The sequence below is a fragment of the Chenopodium quinoa genome, unplaced genomic scaffold (genome assembly GCF_001683475.1).
Source record: "Chenopodium quinoa cultivar QQ74 unplaced genomic scaffold, ASM168347v1, whole genome shotgun sequence".
Lineage (NCBI taxonomy): Eukaryota > Viridiplantae > Streptophyta > Magnoliopsida > Caryophyllales > Amaranthaceae > Chenopodium > Chenopodium quinoa.
Window position 1 is genome coordinate 454,996 of NW_018744603.1, and position 17,670 is coordinate 472,665.

General features: G+C 34.9%; 1 protein-coding gene across 1 annotated transcript; it reads left to right on the plus strand.

Moving 5' to 3' along the window:
- Window positions 1-522: 522 nt before the first annotated feature.
- Window positions 523-15,195, plus strand: LOC110699919 (uncharacterized protein At1g04910-like). The gene is made up of 10 exons (XM_021877415.1): window positions 523-1,514; window positions 4,683-4,755; window positions 6,015-6,082; window positions 6,195-6,283; window positions 7,029-7,226; window positions 9,541-9,745; window positions 9,877-10,044; window positions 12,002-12,169; window positions 12,269-12,459; window positions 14,169-15,195. The coding sequence occupies exons 1-10, from the start codon at window positions 1,134-1,136 to the stop codon at window positions 14,329-14,331; spliced, it is 1,704 nt and encodes a 567-aa protein (XP_021733107.1). The 5' UTR covers window positions 523-1,133; the 3' UTR covers window positions 14,332-15,195.
- Window positions 15,196-17,670: the final 2,475 nt, after the last annotated feature.

A 17,670-nucleotide genomic window follows, 5' to 3' on the forward strand; every position in this document is an offset into this window, starting at 1 on the left:
TTTGAAAAAAAACTGATGGTTAATTCAATACAAGGTCAGGTGGTTATTTACAAAAAATCTACAGTAAAAGGAAAAGTAGCAATGTAATTTTAAAACACCCAAAAAGAAAAGCAAGAATGTAATTAAGGGATGAAGTGAGTACTAATCTATATCTATCTATATATCTATATTAGAACCTAAGGCAAGAATTGTAATCATGCCACGTGTCATCATTTTTGTCACATGTCATCTTTTTTGCCACGTGTCGTCATGAATTGATAAATGATGTGGGGTCATGTGATTCATGTTATATTAAAACTAATCATCAATTTTCCCTCACAAAAAATTAATGTTTATAAATGCTAATTTTTTAATCCTCATTCTTTCGTTTGCTCATCTATACTTTGAAGAGATTTATAATGGTGGACAAAAATTCATTTAATAAAACAAGAAGTATAAAAGTTAGGTTACTGCATATTTCATAATGAATTTTATTAATGTTCAATAAAATTTATAAAAAAAATAATTTTTTTTAAATTATAAAACCATCAATAGATTTATTAAAGTTATTTTTTAAAACAATTTACTATAGTTTTTTATATAAAAAAAATAATCTGGACATCGTCCGTACCTTAAATTAGTTTGTGTAAATTAAAAAGCTCCAGCAAGGGTGATCACTATAAGAAACATTACCATCATGGTACAGACAGACAACAGCTGAACATCACTTTCATAATACACCACCACCAAATTTTTTTTTTTTAAAAAATAAATAAAATAAAAAACTCCTTTGCACGTGCTCCTCACCAATTTCCCCACCATCTTCCTTCTCTAGTTCTCTTCCAAAAATACACTAAAAAAATCAAAATTAAAGACAAAAAAAAAAAAAAAAAAAAAAAAAACACAAAACAAAAAAAACACAATTCATTTCTTCCTTCTCCCTTTTCCTCCTCTTAGCGTGCGCATCATATCAAATCACCAAAATTCATTCAAACCCCAACTCAAATTCCCCCCATCACATCACCATTATGTAGCTCAAGCTCAGCTAAGCTCAACTACACTCACTTTCACACAACTCCATTGAAGAACAATCTCCCATTTTAGAGAGAGAAAATTCAATTTCTGGAGAGAGAAACTGTGTTGTTTCTGTGAAGATGCAGATACAGATGCAAGCATACAACAGACTACCAAGCAGCGGTCATACGACGCCATCTCCGCCGCAATCGCCGTCAGTAAGGTCGCCGAGGTACCGCCATGGAAGGTCTAAGCAAGGTCGACCTGGACCTCCACCTCCAAGAACAATGGCGCATCGTTTGGCTTACTTGGTTTTATCAGTTTTGTTGAGGAGACAAGGGATTTTTCTTTTTGCGCCGTTAATTTATATTTCTGGGATGTTGTTTTATATGGGTACTGTTTCGTTTGATGTGGGTCCTGTCATTTCGCATCATCCTGCTCCTGGGTCTGTGTATCGGAGTCCGCAGTTGTATTCCAAGCTTCGGCCGGAGATGGATGCTGATAATTCTACTGCTGATGCGGTTAGTTTGTTGTTGTTTTGAGATTTTGATTGGTTTTCTTGGTTTTGTTTGATGGGAATTTTGTTTGGGATTGATTTCTTTGTGGAATTTTGATGTGGGGTTGACTTGTTTTTCGATTCGGGTTTTCGGGTTTTGATTGGGATTTTTGTGGGGTTGGAGAGGGATTTTTGAGGTGGGTTTTGTAATGTGGGTTGTTATTTTGATGATTTGAGCTCTAATTTGTGATTACTTAGGGAAAAAGAGAATGAGGGGGAGATTTGGTCCCATTTTTTTTGCTTCTTATGGCGAGATAGATGTGATTTTAGGATGTTTTAGTTTCGCCGGTATTTGGAAATTAGTTGAAGGTATTTAGGACCATTACTCTTAATACATTACCCTAATGGTTTCTGTTGAGAATTGCATTGCCATTTACTATGAATCGATGTTGAGTTTCCACTCGAGATGGTACAGTTTTCAGTGGAGTTGAGACCCTGTTGGTTGTGCATATATAGCAATAGCAGTGTGGTGTTACTGTGGTTGCCTGTTTGGTGCAGAATTTATTCGTCTTTGTAAGCTCTAGCTGCATTATTTTTATTTCGTCTCAAGTCATAAAAAACCTGGGTTTACTGTTGCTGGTGAAAGCTTGTAGCAATATAAACATACTGGCAAAATAGCATAATAAGCGCCTATTCCAAGTGATTTTATACCAGATCTATGTGGTGCACTCTTGTCTATCCAGCAAGAAGGACGCAACCCGGGATTATAAAGGGCTTGTGAGTTATGATAACGAAGTAACACAAGTGTGTCAAGTCTAATAGATGCTCTAGCCTGTTAGCAACATTAGTGGGGCTTGATGGGCAATCAAGTTGAGGTGGGCCCAAGTGGGTCCAATGATGAACTTTATCTTTCTAAGGTTATGTTGAGAATTCATCTGTTTTGGGAGATTTAAAACATGTGGTAACACAATATATAGAGAGACCTACGACAACACACACAAGAGGTAACAATGGGTTGGGGGCTTGGATTTCATTATTCAATTGCCTCCTAAAGAGCTTCTTTTTGGATTTACAATATTCTCCTACTGAACACTGGATTGATGGTAAAATAACAATGTCATCTAAATCCTTGCGTACTTAAAGAAAAGTCCTAGAATGCATCAAAGACATTGATAGGAGATTTGATTCTAACGATAAGCATAGAAACAAGTAAGATATCTTCACTTTTGTAAGAACCATTGCAAGCTTGTGATTTCTTTCCCTTTCTAAAAAGCCTAGGAAATTTTGTGCTATGGAATCGATAACAATACAAACTATTATCCTCCTTGCCTTTCTTCCTGGTTAGACTTTTCATAATTTTGCCTGACCTAGGATGGAAATAACCTGAAACAGTTTCAATAATGTTGGGTTTTGAACATTATTTGCAAACTAGAACTTGCTGGAATTCAAAGCTATCTGCTAGAAAGTGTGTCAAATCAGCCTCCTTGAGGTCAATCCATTGGGTTGAAGCATACATAATTAATGCATATTCAATTCTTTTAGCCTCTTTTTATTCCCTCCTTTTAGGATTTTTTACTTTATAGAATTTATCTTCACTTTCCTTTTGGTTTAGTTTAGTGACTTATTTTTTTGAAAGGCACACTATCCAAACCTGTGATGAAAATGAATTAAAACTAATCTGTATCAGCTTGATAAATCAATAATATTTTATAGTTATTACCATTATAATATTTGATATTGAAAGGTTAAATAGGTTATATGTATCTCTAACTAAAGAAAAAAGACACTTTCAACAAGTTGGGTCAACCCGAAACTTAATAGTTTGGATGCTAATCAACCATTTCTTGACCTAAAATAAAACAATTCATCCTATATATCATTGAACCTGATATACCTGTTAGGGTGGCAATAAAAAGAAGAAAACGGTTGGAATATTTTGTTGGACTTCTATAAACTTAAGGTGATTGCAATTTTATCGAATGCTCTCCCTCTGAGGTTGAGGCCAATCTTACTATAGCTCTAGGACACATGATGAATTAATTCTCTGATGGTGCCACTAACAGAATTGTGGAAAAATAGATCAATAATCATGACCCTCTTTTCTACATCGTGGCTTGTACATGTTGCTTTACAGTTTATGCCTTCACTACCTATTTTGCATAGAACCTTTAGAATAGATGTTTTCCCCGTGTTAAGTTGTAATCTCAACCGAGCATGTACGGAGGTTGTTGATTCTCAAAAGAAGGAATAAACAGCATATAGAATTATAAAAAAGGAGGCAGACTTTTGACCTTTGACTACTTCTGTTAATGATATTTGAGTGAAAAGGTCTTTTGATTTGTAGAGAATCGTCCAAATAGTCATTTAGTGGTTTTTTTGTTATCACTATTACTATTTAAAAAAGATTAGCGGTCAATTTCATAGGCCTTTTGTATCTCTATATGTTTGCAAAATTCTATTTCACGGTATACCCCATTGACTTGAAGAAAGTTTAATAGCTATCCTATTGGGGAAGTAGAGGAGAACCTTATTCGATTCAGGAATCAAACTTTGGTATATAAGGTTATAAGGGTTAGCTAACAAGATAATGTGTAAGACCTTCCGTTGGTGTTCAAATCTTTTAATGAATTTAATGCTCTTCAAATTGTGACCTAAATGGTATTTGCAAAGGTGGTAGAAGGCTAGTAAGGGCTGTAAAAGGGCAACACGACCTATATAAATCATGTCATGCAATCTGTGATACTTCACACAACACTGCTAAAAATACGCTATTAGTTCATGTCCGTCACTAGGTCCTCTCTTGCGGTTATTCTATGGTTTTTTTAATAAAAAGGAACATCAGCACTTTAAGCATAGATGTACATGTTGAGTGCTTGTGGGGTTGAATATTCCGTCTATTATTACTATACACCAATGCTTTGGTATTTTGTTGGGTTTGTCTTTCATGCTATCAAGCCTGGTTTTCATGCTCACTAAACACTTTGATTTAGATGACATATTTCTCTGTGGTTGAACTTATTAATTACATTTTTATTTTTTTTGTAAAATTCTTTTCTAAAATGCTTGCAAACATCTTGGCCTTTGGAGTTGGTTTAATTTGCACTTGTAGTTATATGTCTGTATTTGTTGCTAATAGGTCAATAGAATTAGATGTGGGTTTCAGTGTTGACTTAAGATATTTGTTTTCTTGTAGATATCAACTATTTGGAAAAATTCTTACAAGGGTGGTGAGTGGAGACCATGTGTAAACAAGTCTACTCCAGGAGGTATGAGTTTACTTGTTGGCTGTCGTTGAACTTAAATTTTGTTTGTTATAATAAGTTGTGCTTGACGTATGTGTACTTGTGCTCTTGAAGACTTCATAGTAATGAGAAAGGCATTGACTGTATAAAATCATTAGCATATTGGCATGTATTGTGATCTGAGATTATCTTGCTTGCTCTCAGTTTATGAGTTATTTTCAGCTGTTGCTGTTCCCTAGAAATTGCTTTGTCTTTTGATTTACATGGCATGGAAATTAAATTACTGGGATTTATAAGAAATTATTGACAAATAAAGACTACTTGGAAAACTGTGTACTTCATTAAGTATTAGCAGACAACGATCTAAGCTTCTGGCATATGAGGTGCTGTGAACTTTAGAGTGATTAGCAATTCACTGCTCTAAAGGGGTAGTCATTGGTGCTGCGAATAATTGGTTAGGGAAAAAAAATTTCCTTAGAAATACAACATGACATTGATATTTATAGAGGAATGGTAAATTATAATTAGGCAATGAGATCAGAAACTGAGCATGGCTACAAAACTCCAATTTTTTAGGTTGACAAAAATGAGGAGATTCCTTTTGGCATGAGTTAGTGGTACTTTGAAATTTAAATGCTTTGTGATTCATGAAGGAATGAGGCTTTCTCTACCATACACATGCAAGCTTACTGAGACCAATGCCCTTTGTGGCTTTACTTCAGCAATTGGCCCAATTTTTTGGAGTTTTCTTTAGTCAATCACTATCAGAATTTTCTTATGAGAGGTCTGTTACTTTGCATACTGTTATGCTTGTACAGTGACTGTGAGAGTCAATTTAATGTCCTTTTTCCTACAGTTGCAAATAGGTTTTTTTTTTTTAATTTTTTTTTAATTTTTTAAAATTTTTTCTTGAACCCTTCAATGGTAAAACTTATAAGTCAATATTGAGTGGGTAGATTAAGATCAAATTAATTATGACGCAAGCTGATACATAAGAAGCTGCCGATGACACAAAACTAGCCAAGTAGCCAGAATAGAAAAAAATTAAGACAATAATACTTGATTTACTTTTATTCTTTCTTTTTTTTTCCCCTCTGTAGGTTTCTTAACCTTATGCTCCTGTTATGATATTTGCCAATCAATTGTATTCCTCTGTGTTTATAATATTGTCCTAGCTTGGCTGATGCAGTTTCATATGATGTATCTGTTCTTGTAAATGATTTGTTACATAATTTTGTTCATTTCTGAAAATATCTAATCTGAAGCACGTGTATTCATAATAGGCTTGCCTGATTCAAATGGTTACATTTATGTTGAGGCAAATGGTGGCTTGAATCAGCAGAGAGCATCGGTCTGTTCATTGCATCGATAGTTCATTATCCACTTTCTACTGTCAATCTCATTTTTAGGATTGTTTTCTGAGTTTGATCTGTGTTTTGTTCTTTGGTTGTCATGATTGCCAGATATGCAATGCAGTTGCTGTGGCAGGCTATCTCAACGCCACGCTTGTTATTCCAAATTTTCATTATCATAGCATCTGGAGGGATCCTAGGTTTGTTGTGACTTAATTACTGTTGTGATTCAATGTAATTTATGTTTTAGTGTACTATTTGTTAGAGTTCAGTAACATAAAATGAATTTCTGTAAAATGTAAAAGATCTCATAAGTTCTAATTCCAGTGAATAAACTTAAGTGGTCTTTTAGTTAAGTGGTTTTTTTTTTTTTCCCCTAATACTTTGTAGGTACTAAAATTCTTTTTTTGGTACTTCCATTCATTTATTACTGCAACCTTTTCTTTTCATGGTCTACAGTGCAAACCTTCCACCATTAATATCTTAATTACATGTCACTACCTTTGTTGATGTGGTGAGTGGACGTAAGAAATATGCAAGTATGTAGAAAGGTGGGTAGGTGTAAGAAACAATAATTGGATTAAGTAAGAGAGTGAGTAGAAAAGTGTAAATTTTGTGGGGTAAGAGGGGTAAACTAGTAACAGGACTTTGCTAAAAAAGGAATAAAGTGAAACTGTTTATACTTTTTAGAAACGAAAGAACTTCTAGAATATTATGTAAATTTGATGTTTACAAGATGCACCTTAAAATGTATCTAACAAGATCACACATGTTAAGCTATTTTTCATTGCCTGAAAAAAAAAATGGTAAAAGTTTGTGGAGTTTGACCACCATTTATGTGCTGATAATAAATTAGAATGGGTGAAGGATTTGATCATTTGGAATCTTGTGAATTGACTTGGAGCTTTGGTTTTTTTGTTACTAATTTTACTTCATGCTCTGCAGTAAGTTCAATGACATATACGATGAAGAGTATTTCATGAGTATGTTGCAAAATCACGTACGTGTGGTCAATATGATTCCTGATTACCTGATGGCTCGTTATGATCACAACATGAGCAATGTTTACAATTTCAGAATAAAAGCATGGTCTACTATTCAATACTACAAGGACAATGTCCACCCAAAATTGCTTGAAGAGAAGTGAGTGAAAAACCCTTTCCCTCTTTCATTCCATATAAGTTATGCCTACTATGTTGAAATTTGAATAAAAGCTCGAGGGAACTCTGTCATATAAAATATGTACTGCTATTGTTTCCTTGATATCTGGATATTTTGAATCATCTAAGTGGTTATGTACTACTCATGTTTTTATTTAACTGATTGAGGAAGTATAAAATCTACTCAACCTTCTGCATTGAGATCCCACCCCCCCGGGCATCTTTTATAACAACGTGAGAATTTCATTTATGAAGGACTGTGTTGGCTCGGGCTGTGCTGCTGATCTCATAGCTCTAGACTATGGTCTTGGGTACATATGTTTCCTTTTCGTTGCTCTTCCATTGCTCTAGAAGGGAGGGATGAGAGGAGGAGGACGTGAAGGGATCTAGAACTCTAAAAGTGTTTATTTTTATTAAAAGTAGAGATATGTAGATGTGTAGCTTGGTTTCTTAGCTACTCTCATAGAAGCTTCAGGACATGTATCTTTTGTTTAATATCTCTTATGGTGCCTTTCTAGTATATTTTAAAATAAACAAAAACCTGATCAGAAAAGTCCCTAACTATTGCCAGTCTTCTCTTAATAGTTCTAATCTTGTGTTACCTAAAAAATCCTATGTTTTGTGTCTTCCCTAAATAATCCAATTGAATATATTGACTTATACATGTCAAGTTGTGATTGGCTATTGTCATTACACCAAGATGCTTCTTTTTTTAAACTGCCTTGTAAGGTTCTTTAGGTGGGCTTGAATTCATTGGTATTATGCTGCATTGTAATATACTAACTACTATGTTGGGAACTACAATACTAATGGAACGCCATGGAAGTATTTAACGGATGAACTCTTCTTTGATGCCTATTAGTAATTTCCTTGCTTTGCTGATGGGCTATTTGATGTGGTCGAGGATAAAGTGGGATTAGATGCATTGATGGAGCTTTAATTTGATCCAAATGACGTTGATATATCAATATTATCAGAGGTGTTCCTGTTTATCTGATTAAATTTGTACTTTAGTGATGACGCCAGGGTGGATGCAATTGTAGGTCTTGGTGGAAGTGATGTAATGGGAGAAAATAAGAATCTGGAAGAGAATTCTAGGGTTGCTGGACTGGGTGTGAGACTGGGTGTGAAGGATTGCTAAGGGAGAAAGAGGAGAGACAAGGGAGGAAAAAATTAAAAATCAAATTAAAGTTTTCATGCGTTTTTGAGTTTTTGATTTTGAATTATTTGGTATTATTTGGGGATGACACTGTACACAGTTGGGGTTATGTTGAGATTACCCATAGTTTGGGGTTATTACAAGCAGATAAAAAATGTTCGGGCCTACTCTTAACAATTTAAGTTGACATGCAATATGAAAATACAAAAAAAAATAAAATAAAAAAACAATTTAAGTTGACAAGATTACCAGCAATCCTCCTAATAAGATCTGAAAAATGATTCCGAATTTGTGTATCTGATATGGACCTTCCAAGAATAGTCCCTGTAGCTACTATTTTCCTAATTTTTTCCATATGATATTCAATGAGGGAGATGTGGTGTTTTCCAGGAAAAAATTAATAATAATACAAAGTTCACAGCTCATATGGAAAGAGCCATTTTATAGCAGTTGATATCTTGTTCTAGCTCACAGTTCTATTTCATTATTTTTCTGCAGTAAGTTTGTGAAACATCAAACAAGCTGTACATTTGCACCGTATTTGATATCTTGACCATTTGCTTAAAAGGTTGTGACATTTTCTAAATCCACTACAGGATGCTTTTTATTTATTTATTTTTTTTAAACTAATCATCTCACCCATAGCCTGAGTGGTGATACTATTGACTTTAAGTGATTCTAGTATCTTAATTATCAGACTTCTGTAGACGTCTTGCCAGTAATTTTACTTGGATAAAGTTTTTGGAAGGACTTGATTTATGTACTACTGGTCCAATGTAGAAATTGTTGACTTTTATATCTGTTTGTCGTGTTTTTTCTTGTATTGTATTTCTTAATTATTTTTTTTACCATCCAATTTCCTCTAATTTTTTTCATGGAGGGAAGTCTTCTTCTCATTTTTTTTCCGTTCCCTTTTCAAAAGTTTTTATCAGGCCAGAGGTGAAACTGGATGAAAGTTGTAACTATCAAGTATTTTATTTCCCAAGTCCTTGCCTAAAATATTCTGGTCTGAGTTATATAAAGTAATTATCTTTCCCCCTGAAAGGACTTTACCGTGCTGATCCTTTTGGTGGAGAACCAATTGGCTTCACTTTGTTGTTTTCCTTTGTTTATTAATGCTGCGTCATGTACAACTTAGGGTTATAAGGATCTCTCCATTTGCAAATCGATTGTCATTTGACGCTCCTCCAGCTGTTCAACGGCTTAGGTGCTTAGCAAATTATGAAGCTTTGAGGTTCTCAAGCCCAATCTTAACCTTGGGGGAAACACTGGTTGCAAGAATGAAAGAGCGTAGTGCAAGTAGTGGTGGCAAATATGTATCCGTGCATCTTCGATTTGAAGAGGTTAGATTACATTATCTTGCTGTCTTTTTTTTTTTGAGAGTTCAGATTTTGCTACTTCTGGGTGCTAGAGGGGACATACTTTATGATATTCATTGAAGTTGATTTCTTTTCTTTTTCTGGTTTTATTACAGGATATGGTTGCGTTTTCTTGTTGTATATTTGATGGTGGTCGGCAAGAAAAATTTGATATGGAGGCAGCAAGAGAAAGAGGTTGGAGAGGCAAATTTACTAAGCCTGGTAGGATCATTCGTCCTGGTGCCATCAGAATTAATGGAAAGTGTCCACTTACACCTTTGGAGGTAAGAACTTGTCGTTTTGAGGCTTCTAGGTGGTTTAGCTGGGTTATTATGTGGTTTATAAATTCCCTCCACCTCCATTTTCTTTTTCCTATTGCAACTCATTTTAGGACTTGTATGAAGCTATAAAACCATTTCAGAATTAGACGAAAATGTTTGGTGAATACCTTGTTCTGTTTTGTTGTTCTCTATAGCAATCTAGTTTCAGAGCTATGTAGGGTTTTGTTTGTTTCTTTGGATGTTTGTTTGTTTGTGTGTGTGTTATGGATTCCCATTCTGAATTTCAAGAGCAGCATGATGATCTATGTTGCAGAAACTGGCAATTATAGATGTATGGTAAGATTTGCAAGAGTTTTGTTATTACTTCATAATTTTTTTAGGGTGCTGTATACCCTGTACTATGCACTTCTTACCATAACACATCCATGTGCACATAATGCTCTTGCATGTGAAAGGAGGCTGATATTCAAAATTTCAAATGTATGTAGACCTTGCCCTTGCTATCACTGAGAGACTGTTTCTGGTAGACCCTTACTCTAAACATTAACCTACTGTAGTCTGAAGCTCTGATCTGATGCCCTGTCTGCTATGATCACTGACAAATAGCATCTAAGGTGGAAATAATATGTAGAAAACAATCATGCATTTGAAAAAGGCAATAGGAATATTAACTGGACTGTTCATTTATTTTTGGGGAATTTCCATTGGTGGCCCTAGGTTTTTGCATTTTACTTTTGGTTTCCATTTATTTAGGAAATCTAACAAATTCTCGTATTCTTAATTATTTTATGAAGTAACTGTGCTATATGGAGTCGATTCATTTATAGTATTCCAAGTCTAAAATAATTAGTCACAATCCACAACACTTTCACAATCTGTATAATTTTTTTTTTTTTCCAGGGGAGTAAGGTTTACAAATTACAAGGATACTTGGTTAGTTACATTAAAAACTTAAGGGTATTCAGCTTTTGTTGCTAAGCCGCTAAGGGCTAACCTAACCTCATTTAGTATGTAAATCCTTTTGGGGGTACCCTGTGAAAATATTTAAATATGAATTGTTTGGGGTTTTGAATGAATCACCTCAAAGTACAGAAGTACTGGGTAAAAGATACCAAGCTATTGACTATTTGACTAGGCATGCACTAGTAAAAGAATTTCAGGAACCAGGATAAGCAAAACTGATGCCTAGAAGGCTTATGCTTATCCTAGATATTTTCAGCTGTTTGTATTTCTGCAACTGGATAAATGCAAACATATTATATAACCTATGAGTTTTATTAATTTTTTTATGCACTAACAGCTATATTGAAGGCAAATTGGATTTTCAATGAACTTAAGATCTCAAAGAGCCTGTGAAAAGCATTCAATGGAAGGGGCATTGAAGAATAGCAATCTTACTGTATTTGTTCCTTGTTGAGACCTAAACTGGTAATCTTGGGAGGTTAAACTATTGTAAGGGTCCTTTGGCTGTGAGTAACTGAGTATTGGTTGGAATTCTATTACAATAAAAGTCTAAGCCAAAATCTTCATCATATTCATATGGGGGACTTCTACCTTAGTTTCTCCTATATTAACTTGGAAGGAGTATTAGAATTGGATAAATTTCAAGAATTAATACAAGTATAAACAACTCAACTAAGAATTTGGATGCGGGCTTTATTCATGTATTGCTTTAATCCTTGAAAAAGACACGAGTATTAGTATATTTGTCATCTGCTCAGTCATGATCGTCATAGGACTTTTGAAGAGCTCACCCATTCTTATGTAACTCTTGGTCATGTATACATGAACATCTTGTCTTTAGAGCTCCAAGAAATTTGCTCTTGAAATGTTACATACTTACGTAGGACTTTTGTTGTCCTTAACTTTTCCCGTGACTTGCATTTCAAGACATATATTACTCTGTATATATTTAAGTCAATCTGAAGATACATTGCAATATGTTTGCCTTTTGAATCAGGTTGGTTTGATGCTTCGTGGTATGGGCTTTGATAGAAATACATCTATATATTTGGCTTCAGGAAAGATATATGACGCTGAAAGAAATATGGCCCCATTATTTGAAATGTTTCCTCTTTTGCAAACTAAAGAGATGCTTGCATCTCCAGAGGAGTTGGCACCATATCAGGTTTGTATATTTGCATCCTTTACATTATATGCTTTTTGTCTGGTAAACTTTCTTACTCCTAGTCCTCCCCTTTTCTCTCCTTTATTACTCTTCCCCCAGAATTATTCTTCCAGGATGGCTGGTATAGACTATACAGTTTGCCTTCATAGTGAAGTTTTTGTTACCACTCAAGGAGGTAATTTCCCTCATTTTTTAATGGGGCATCGGAGATACTTGTACGGTGGGCATTCAAAGACAATTCGTCCGGATAAGCGAAAGTTGGCACAAATTTTTGATAATCCTAGTATTGGGTATGCATCAGTCTCTTAATTATGGTGTCTTTATGCTATTACTTGGTTTATGTCTTATGAGTGGATTGGTGTGTTTTCCTATTTGAAGATTTTAAGGATTTTGGTCCAATTGAGATGCTTTTGGATCTGCATTGAATGTTCTTTGATTATCTTAACTAATTAGTACTAACACAGATCAGAAATCATGCGTGTAAAATACTTGACTTTTTTTTTTACTTTACTCACTCAAAGGGAAAGTGGGACTGTTTCCCCCTTTTTACTGTAGTCCTTTTACATTCCAATTTTGTGATTCAGTTGAGGTAGAAGATGGAGGAAATTAGATGCTCAAGGAGGTGGAGGTTAGGACTTAGGATTTAGAGCGGATATTTGCTCTTTTTGTTCTACTTATAAGGGTTGTAGTTCGTAGAAACCTTAAAAAATAAAAGCATTTTTAGTTAAGTCTTTCAAAGATCTTAATATATTTTTCTCCCTGTAATCCTTGGCTATTAGATTTGTTGTTGATTGTCTAGTTTTAGGAAAAAGGTTAAAAGAAATTGTTTTCATCTAAAGAAAAATTCTTTAAAAATCCAAATAGTTTGGATTCGATTGGTTTCATCAGGTTTATAAACATTAGGTGATTTATCCATGGTAACATCGAGGCTTTATAGACTTAGAGTAACATTCAAATTGACCCTATGATTTTGCAAATACTTGAAGTAACCTTGGGTTATTGGAAAATCTTATCCAATAAACTCACTGCTAAAAGGAAGCTAAAGTTGTTAAAAATAAAAATGGTTTCTCTTCCCCTTAAATCCTTCCTCTTTTCTGTCAATTGTGTATTTTCATACCTCCGGAACAGGATGAGATAAGGAGAACAAATATCGAGAGAGAAAGATATACATATATATGTAAAATATATATATATAAGTTGATAAAGAGTATTTAAATAGTCTAGTCATGATAAAGAGAAAGGAGGAGAAAGAATGGAAGTGTAAGTATTATGTATACCGAGAGAGAGAGATGTGAAGAGGAAATTGAAATAAAACTTTTAAAAAGTACAAAATGATAAAGAGAGTTAAAATAGTTTTATTAATGATAAAGAGAAAGGAGGAGAAAGAATAGGAAGAATATATAATGAGAGAGAAAAAAAATGTAAAGAGAAGGAAATATAAATAGAACTTTTAGAAATCACAAGTTGAAAGAGAGTTTAAATAGTCTAGTAATGATAAGAAGTAGGGAGGAGGAGAAAGAACGAAAAAAGGATAAGGTATGAGTATATTTGACAATGCTAGATTGCCTTGACCTCATCTTAAAAGCATAGGGTCAATTTGAGTCTCTCTCTCTCTCTCTCTCTCTCTCTCTCTCTCTCTCTCTCTCTCTCTCTCTCTCTCTCTCTCTCCCTCCCTCTCTCTCTCTCTCTCTCTCTCTCTCTCTCTCTCTATATATATATATATATATATATATATATATATATATATATATATATATATCAGCATGCTGATGGTTAGAAGTGTTGGTGAACATGCTTGTAGTCTGTACAACTATTTATATCAGCATGGTGATGATTAGAAGTGTTGGTGAACATGCTTGTAGTCTGTACAACTATTTATATTGGCTCTTTGGGCTTGCTTAATAATATTTTTATAGCTTAGTTTTGGAATGAATTGTATTTGCAAAGTTATGATGTTGATATCAGCTAAATGTCATTTTTACTGGGTTGGCATAATCAGATGGAAAACATTCAAGAGGCATATGCTAAACATGCGATCACATAGTGATTCCAAGGGTTTCGAGCTTAAAAGGCCAAATGACTCTATATACAGCTTCCCATGTCCAGACTGTATGTGCCGAATCGGTAAATCAGAAGATTCAAGATCAGCGTCTGCAACGTGATCTCCTGCCATCAAAATCATATGGATAATCTTTCATGTTAATGGTTCTACAGATGTGGCTAACTGCCAAATCTATTTTACATTGATTCTTTCATTCTTTTCCCTTTTCCTTTGTGGAAAAAAAAGGGTAACACAGTTCAGTTTTGGAACTCCAACGATTTGGTTGGACGTTGTGGTCTGATTATTTGACCAGAGCAAGGCATCACATCTTTTTGTACATGATCTGGAAGTAGAAGTGACGCCACAGTATCTTTACATTGAAGGAATTGCTCTGGTATTGACTATACACTCGGTTGCAGCTGCTGTATCTAACAAGCTGCAAAATGACATTGCCATTTGTTTATCCACTAATTTTGTCCATTCTTTTCATTTTGGTTTTTTCTTTTAATTAATTTTTTTTTATTATTGTATATGATACGATTTGGACAATTGTAAAATTGTACAAAGCATGTTGGAGCTCTGTACTAGTTGTTTGTTATCATCTAGAGTAATTCATTCTTTTAAAATAGTGTTGTACTCTTGTGTGTGCGCATTGCTTTCTGGTGGTTTTTGTTTTGAGGTTAATGTAGATAGGTTAGGAATTAGGCTGCGCTCCAGTTTAGATGCAACTCCAGCCTACTGTTGTACTTGTTCATGTGAGTATGATATCAGGAATTTGACTGCAGAAACTCCCTATTTGGCAGTAAGATTATAGGATCTATCATTCTATCCCTCTCATTACAAACTAACCCTTGTGCTTCAAAGTGCCTTGTCAAGTTATCAACTTGTCATTTTCTAATTTCGTATCCCAGCCACTTGAGATCGAGGACTTTACATTACAAAGGTTCAACTGTTTGCCTTTCTAACTACTGATGGATGTTGGCTAGGCTAAGCCAAGTGCCAAGCTCGAATGCTTATCGTCAATGGATCATGTTAACATGTGCTTGTGTGCCTATGTCAAGTGTCACTTATATGCGTTTGTCTTGTTATATATATATATAACAAAAATCTGGTGAAGGCAAGGCCCACAATCTATCTTGCAAAGGCATGGCTTCATTCACCTTTTGGATGAGAAAATACAAGTTTATGTCTTCGATGAACAAATTTTGTTTATCAAATGGCGAAATAGTAAATAAATCAAGGAAATTTTGACTTTTGCTACCTATCAAACACATCAATTTTATTTTAGCTACCTATGAAAACTTTTATTTTATTTTACTACCTAACATATGCTCTTTTTTTAACTTTTGCTACCAGTTAACGAAATTCGTTAGGTTCCGTTAAGTTTATTTTAAAAATAAATAATAATAAAATTATATTAAAATTAAAAAAAAAAACCCAAATGCCCAGCCCAGCCCTCTCGTCAGCCACTCAGCCACCCTCCCCCTGCCGGCGACCGGCACCCAAAGTTGCGGCCGGCGCCGGCAACCCTCTTCCACACCCTTTCCCCACCAACGCAACCCAGCCCCCTCCCTTTTCCCCTTCTTGTTGCCCCGACCCCAACCACCACACCGAAACCACAATCGCCACACACCAATCTCTCTCCTCTGTCCTCTCGGCGTTTCTCCGGCGAACCCACAATCGCCACTCCGGTTTCGAGCTCGGTTCTTCTTCAACCTCAGAAACAATTGTCCCCCCCTCTCCCCCACCTACCCCCTTTCCACCACACGCACCACCAGCAACTCTACCCCCCCCCCCCCTACACACACACAGCCACACCCACCACCAGCCCACCACTACCCAAAATTTTTTTTAAAAAAATTATAATAAATTGATGGAAAAGGGTAAACATACCTTATGATCTTCAACTTTTGGTTTATATGGTTAAATTCGACCATGAAAACCCTAGATCTGGAGTTTTCATGGTCGAATTCGACCTAAAAAACCATTAATTGGTCGAATTCGATCTATCGTGGGGGTGGGTGGCGCCGGACTTCGAAAACCGAGGAGAGAGAATGAGAAGGGAGGACCGGAGGAGGGAGGCGGAGATTAGAGAGAAAGATGAGAGCGGCGGTGATGAGAGAGAAAAAGAAGGGAGGAGGGAGGAGATGAGAGAGAAAAAGAAGGCTGTTTTTTTTTTAATTTTTTTTTTTTTTGTTGGCTGACGGGGAGGCATTTAAGGTGTCTAAGGCGGGAGGAGTGGCCGGAAGGTGGTAATGAGGGTGGCAGGATCTCAATAACGGAATTATTAACGGATTCCATGATCTGGTAGCAAAATTTAAAAAACGGGATTTGATAGGTAGTAAAATAAAATAAAACTTTTCCCAGGTAGCAAAAATGAATTTCATGTGTTTCAGAGGTAGCAAAAGTCAAAATTTCCATAAATCAACTACTTTTTATTAAAATTGGATCAACAACACACACACACACACAAAAAAAAAAAGTTATTGATTTATTTACGTTTTTGACATTTTATAAACTAGGACTTCCTCCTTTTGGATTCGTAGAAAAATGCTTCAAAAATGAAAATGCAGTATGTTTATGATTTGGTCACATTTTTTTTACAACAATCTTGTAATCTAACTCAAAATTTGGACATTCAATTGAAAACATAAAGACAAATTGAGAGGACAGTACTCTTTTGAAAGTGAATACCACAAGCCTTATGATGTGCCATGATTTGATTGGATTAATTTGCCATGTAATCTTTGACTTTTCAAAGCATATTTTAATTAATTCTTCTCAGTAATTTTTAAAATTCATTTTTTATTTTCAAATATTTTATTTTACGAAATTCTTTTTTTAAGTTCTTAATTAATTTCAGAAAATTAAAATTATATTAAAAATAAAAATTAAAAAATTAAAATTAAAAAAATAAAAAACAATTCTTCATTGTTCTCATCCAAAATCAGTACTTTTCGAAAATTTGTCACTTTTATTCAGCAATTCATTCAATGTTTCAAAGCTAGGTCCGATATATTCATGTCGTTCATCAATTCATGTTTCAGCGTTTCGATTTTTTTAGTTTTTGTATTTAAGGTTTTTGTTCTTAAAAAATCTCAACAACAATTGCATTTTTAAGTATTTGTTAAGGAAGAATTACCCACACAAGTGTTTACAATATCATGGTGGCCGGTGGCATAGTGATTTAGGCTAAATGATGGGTGTTTATTTGACTTCCGGTGGCATAGTGATGTAGGCTGAATGGTTGGAGTTTATTCGACTGTATAATAGAAGAAGACTGTAGGGAATATTTTAAGCATTACCCCAAACTTGAACCCCATTGTGATCATACACTTAAGTACGGTGGCGTCCAAAGGGAAGGAAACAAGAGCAAAAGAGTCGCCAACAAGTTTTAGGAACTTGTAAACCGTTCATAGGGTGAAGGTTACACCCCTTAGCGATCCAGGAGATCGTTAAC